At 43.3% G+C, this 5,470-nt stretch overlaps 2 protein-coding genes across 2 annotated transcripts; both read right to left on the bottom strand.

The window, feature by feature from the left end:
- Nucleotides 1–2,229: 2,229 nt before the first annotated feature.
- Nucleotides 2,230–3,266, bottom strand: ColSpa_11949 (putative exopolyphosphatase; the record flags this gene model as incomplete). The annotated part of the gene is made up of 2 exons (XM_049278161.1): nt 2,230–2,822; nt 3,107–3,266. 2 exons carry the CDS (start codon nt 3,264–3,266, stop codon nt 2,230–2,232), a joined length of 753 nt encoding a protein of 250 aa, XP_049134118.1.
- A 32-nt stretch (nt 3,267–3,298) lies between these two features.
- ColSpa_11948 (putative exopolygalacturonase X) lies at nt 3,299–3,894 on the bottom strand (the record flags this gene model as incomplete). Its single annotated transcript, XM_049278160.1, has 4 exons — nt 3,299–3,391; nt 3,452–3,637; nt 3,706–3,746; nt 3,822–3,894. The coding sequence occupies 4 exons, from the start codon at nt 3,892–3,894 to the stop codon at nt 3,299–3,301; spliced, it is 393 nt and encodes a 130-aa protein (XP_049134117.1).
- Between the last annotated feature and the right edge of the window lie 1,576 nt (nt 3,895–5,470).

Here is a 5,470-nt window from a genome sequence, read left to right as displayed (position 1 = left end):
ATTAAGTAGTATTACTAGTACTATTACCTTAGGTAATAGTAAAGAGCTTATAAGAGGTTTATTTATAGTAATAAGCTATAGTCTAGTATATTTCTAGCTACTTAGAATATTCTTTTTATTAGCTTAGCTAAGTATACCCTCTAATAGTAAAATAAAAAATACCTTTTACCTATATTAAATTATTTTATTAAGTAACATTAAAAAGCTTATTATAATAAGCTACTTTAACTAAGCTAAAGACTAACTAATCTAATAGCTAGAGAACATAAGAGGTATATAGTAATAAGAATAACAAATAAACGTTATTAGTATAGTACTCCTATATAAATTCTGTCGTTATATAGCTCCTATACTTATCCAGGACTAGTAGTCTAGCCTGATTAGGCTAAGAGGAGGTAGTCTATTGTAAGAAGACCTTTAGTAACTACTTAATAATAGTCTTATTAGTTATCTATCTATTTTCTATTACTATAAACTCTTATTTGTTATAAGGGCTAAGATCTAAAAAAAACTACTACTACTAAACTATCTTGTCCTTATATATTATAAGAGGATATAATACTAGGCTCTTAGCTAAGATATACTTAATAATAGATACCTAGGCTTATAATCTAGGCTATTTTTTCTATATAGACTTAGTCTTTACCCTACTTAACACTAGCCTATTTACTCCTTAACCCTTAAGGATACCTATCTTATCCATATTATATCTATTAGCTAGTTAAATAGCTACTATTACTAAAATTACAAAATATCTAAACTAATTCTTAATAACCTTAATAAATACCCTATTAACGTATCTAGAATTAATAGATTAACTTCTTTAGACCTTAATAAATAAGTTTCTTTATACAAAAGACTCTATCTATCTCTTTCCTAAAGGCTAAGTATCTCCTATAGCATTTAAGATATACTAAGTAAATTCCTTAACTTATTAATATATTAGCGCAAACCTAAGGTCAGCCTGGATTTGTACCTAGCTAGCCAGCTTAGCTTCCTGACTAACAAAGAGCCTCTAGAGGTCAGCAAAGGCTACTACCCTAAGTTAAGTGCCTTTAAGCCAGCTTCAAAGTATTAATCGTAGTACACCCTATTTCAAGGATACCTCACAGATAAACTAGCTATTACTTATATTAGCTAATACCTTATTAACCTTAGCTTCAGTATATTAAACTATTAGGCTATTAAAAAGATGTAAAGGAAAAAAGAAGTAATTTAGATAAAGGTTAAAGATGTTATAGGAGTTAGAAGTGGGAAGTTGGTGATAGGGATAAGGGATTTTTGGGTAGGCAAAAAAGGTGGGTAGGCGAAAAGTGGGTGCGTTGACTTACTTACTATAATAAGCCACTTACTATATATATATATTAATGTAATATAACCAAGTTATATAATATACTTAGACCTATTAAGGGTTAGGTAAAAAGGGTGTAAGTAGTAAAATCTAAGTAACTATTAATACTAGTAATTTAACGTTAATTAGTAGTTATCTAACAGTATTTTCTAGTCTAATAACCTTCTTTATATTTATTACTGCTCTTAAGAGTAATTATCTGTTAAATATAGTTAAGTATTCTTTTTATCTAGTTTTAGATCTGCTCTTGTAGTTATCCTTCTGCTAAATTATAGAATTACCTTATCTGTTAGTATATATATGTATTGTTTCTAGCTGCTCTGAACTACCTGTTACGAGCAGGTCAGGGCAACCAACTGCACCACAAAGCAAAAGCTTCGGTAATGATGCGCCTGCATCATTATCCCCTGCTCTGCACTATTTATTTACGCCTGCCAGCACCCCAAATGGTTGGGCCGTAACACTACCCTGCCGCGCGCGCAGTGTCAGACATCAGATATAGCCTGAAGTACCACACATGCAAGTGTGGAGATCTTCACTTTTGTGTGTACATGGTACAGCGGAATATCTTTGACACGCAGCCCTTTTAGCCCTGATTCTTATGTGCCTCAGGCTGTTAGCAAGCTGCGGCCCGGCGTGTTCCCGTCCGTTGCCGCCCGCTTGCCGTGGGGCGCGGGCAGCGCACCGGGCACTTCGTACACATGATGCCCTCTGTACGCCCTGCTATTCGACACGAGCCCTTGTGCCCTATACGTATTACTCGATAGGCCTCAGGAGATTGTATGTAGCTGCTGAAATTGTTCTATTCTGATTTCACAGTATCACTCCGTCATTCTCCCTATCACAATCCTAATCTACGACGCTACATGAGCCAAGGTCTACTCACGGCCAGTGAATTTTATGCCTCCGCATTTCTGTCTCTTAAACTTTCGTCGCCGTAGCCTTGGCAGACTTTGTGCTTTTGGTCGTCCCCCGACAGTAACCCCGACAGCACTGCACGGAAAGTCTAACTTCTCAACACTCGCAATATTCTGACAAATGTACTCCGAGCTTCCCTTTGTTCCAACAAGCTTCGTCCCAGTGGCGGTAATGTCATCGCAGATATCACTACAGACCATGGTGACGACCTCGCTTGCCTTCCCGCCAGTACCTGTGATGTCGATGTAGTGGATATCGCTGATCCTGACGCCCGAGGGGTACTGGGCGCAAGTAGCGGCGCTAGTCTGGTAGCACTGGTCAATGACGATGGGGAGGTCAACGTTCTGCATGGTAAAGTCCTCAAAGGTGACGTTCTGCACGAGGCCTGTGCCGCCGCCCTTGGCGGAGGTCGCAGAGGCGCTGCCGCCCCACGCCTTGATGCGGGCGCCGTTGGAGGCGTTGACCATTGTGATGTTCTTAGCGTGGATGTTCTTTACAATGTCGACTTGGCCTGCATACTGGCCCAGTGAGCCAACCGAGATTCCATGGGAGCCTTGGCAGTAGCTAGGGTTTGTTAGTTCCCGGCAGAAATTGGAAGAGGGAAGGAGGATGATTACAGATTCTGGACAAGGATGTCAGTCGAGTTGGGCTTGAAAGAGACGCAGTCGTCGCCGTTTATGACTTTGCAGTCTGTGATTGTGACTTTGGAGCTACGGTAGGTGTCCCAGCTGTGACTGTTAGTATCTCTCGTTGAATCAATACGTCCACCAACACTTACCCATCTGCTAGCATATTAGTTGCAATGCCCTTAAGAGCCGAGGGGTGGGAAAGGCTTACCGGTGTTTTGCGCCTGCTTGCCGTTGGTCTGGACGGAGTTCATGTTGACGTGACTGTAAGTGACGTTGGTACAGCCGTCAACCAGGTTGTGCCAAAATGGACTCTTGTTCATGTTGATATTTTCGATGAGAACGTTGTTGGCGTTGAGCAAGGTCAACATAATGGGGCCGGTCTTTCCGGCAGAGTACCAGGCTATGTTACTTGATCAGCAAATGATAGTTGATTCTGGAGAATAATAGAATGCTTGCCGTCGCCACCTCCGTTGTAGGTACCGCCACCAAAGATCTGATTAAGGGTGGGTGTCAGACCGCTGCTACATTTATTTTTGAAAACACAAAGACCTACGTGTATATCGGTTCCACCAATGGCCCAGGCAGTGTAGGCATCTTGATAGGTTAGTTGTATAGAGTTCTTTTGCCAGTAGCTGAGATCGGTGCTGAGGCTAATGGTCCCAGAAAGTTGGATGGCGATGTTGGAGAGGAAGTCTGTCTGGAGCACGGAGCCAATGGTATAGGTCTTGTCGAGCACGATCTGGAAGGAATTCCCCAGGTTAGTGGCAACATATCCAATCGATATGAGATATTCTGGATGCCGCGTACCGTTCCGCCATTGTTGCACTGCTTCAGGGCGGCAAGGATGGCTGGAGAGTCGTCAGAAGTTCCGCCTGCAATCCATCAGCTCATGGCCAGCAAAAATCTTTGCGAGACATGTTTACCAGCAACTTGGCACGTGAGAGCTGCAGCCGAGCCAACAGCGTAAAGTAGGGCAACGAGGGCCTGAGAAACCATTGTGAAGCGCTCAAACGGAATTCTCGACTGATATATCAACCCGGTGCGTAATTTGCAAGCATGCCAAGCTCCTACTCCAGATGCCAAGACACGTCAACTTTATATGCAACCCCAGATCGCCCATCCCCTCCCTCCATATCCACAGACACCACCAGTTCGTCTCATGACAATTAGTTTCCCTGGAGCAACTCTGTGACCTTACGTTTGTTTTCCCGTCTAATTAACAGCTGTCAGAATGATTTGCCCCTATTAAGGTACTGAGGAGAGATGAGCGCTCAAACTTGAAATCCCTCCCGGTGTCACATTGAGAACATCGTGGTGGGGGGCTCTGGGGTTGAATGGTGGGAAATTGATGGGGTACTTGGGACCTTGCACCTGATATTTATTCCGCCAAGGAAATTGGCTTGCTTCCATTTGGGATAGATTACCTGCGTCCGAGATAACCGACATCAGGCTGGCCCGTGTTGTGAGCTAGTACGTTTCCGGGCTACGCGACGTCGTCGCATCACAGTTGCCGAGTTCCGGACGAACTCAAAAGCCAGGAAAGCGAAGACTAAGATACAAAGTTTAAGGCACCTTGTCACTGCCCGCAAGGGCATGATTGTTGGGTCGTCGTCCATTAAAAAGGTCTGGCTAAGTGTTCAAGTAATATGACGAATGAAAAGCGGCGTATCCGGACTGCTAGAGGCCATTGTTTTGGCCTAATTTCGAATTTGCTCAAAGATAATATTATAAAGAAACACAGGGAGCTAGGAATAGGCTAGCTAATTATAGAGAGACAGCTATTGTATAAGCATAGGGCATAGTAGCACCACCTTATTCTACAGCCTGCGTACATTCAGGCTAGGGAGGGAGAATAGAAGAAAAGGGTAAAGTAGGCAGGCAAGCAGGTAAAGAAGGAGGATAACAAAGAAGAAAGAAGGCATTAGTATTACAACCTATTATAAACATTTAATCCTGTTTCTTATAATATTCTACCCTATAACAGAAATTCCGCACAGGCCACCTGTACCTAAATCTCATTATATTCTACCTAGAATATGTAATCAATTGTGGATAGGCCCTACTTAGAAGGACGAACACACTGGGAGCTACTAGACTGGCCACGAAGGTTACTGCTATCTGGGCGGCATACTGGAGTTTAGCCGGCGTCTGTAAGAGAAACCCGACTCGGAAATCTCCCACTGAGTCTGTTGCGGCAACATGGCGAGTGAGTAATCAGCCGGGCGCTTTCAGACAAATTTATCGGATGAATGATATTGACCACTTACCGTATGCTGGTTTGCTCCAATATTTGTTATGGCTCCGCCAAGAAAATTGAGCCGCTGCGATGCCGCCACGGTCGAAGTCCTGGTGACCTTGGGCGTTGCACCTAGGATGACCTGCGATACCTCGGCTATTGTAAAGGGTGTCGTGTCAGTCGTGCCTGTCGCTTGGATCGTAACGAGGGACAGAACAATCGCCAAGACAAAAGAAAACATGGTCTTGATTAGTGCCATATCAAAGAGGCTGCGCATCAGTATGCAGCCAGCGATAGCAATGCACACCAGCCCTGGCGCCCACATCCATACTGCTA

Source organism: Colletotrichum spaethianum (genome assembly GCF_022836535.1).
Source record: "Colletotrichum spaethianum MAFF 239500 DNA, contig53, whole genome shotgun sequence".
Classification (NCBI taxonomy): Eukaryota; Fungi; Ascomycota; class Sordariomycetes; order Glomerellales; family Glomerellaceae; genus Colletotrichum; species Colletotrichum spaethianum.
Note: the sequence above shows the minus strand (reverse complement) of the source record. Positions and strands in the feature narration are given on the sequence as shown.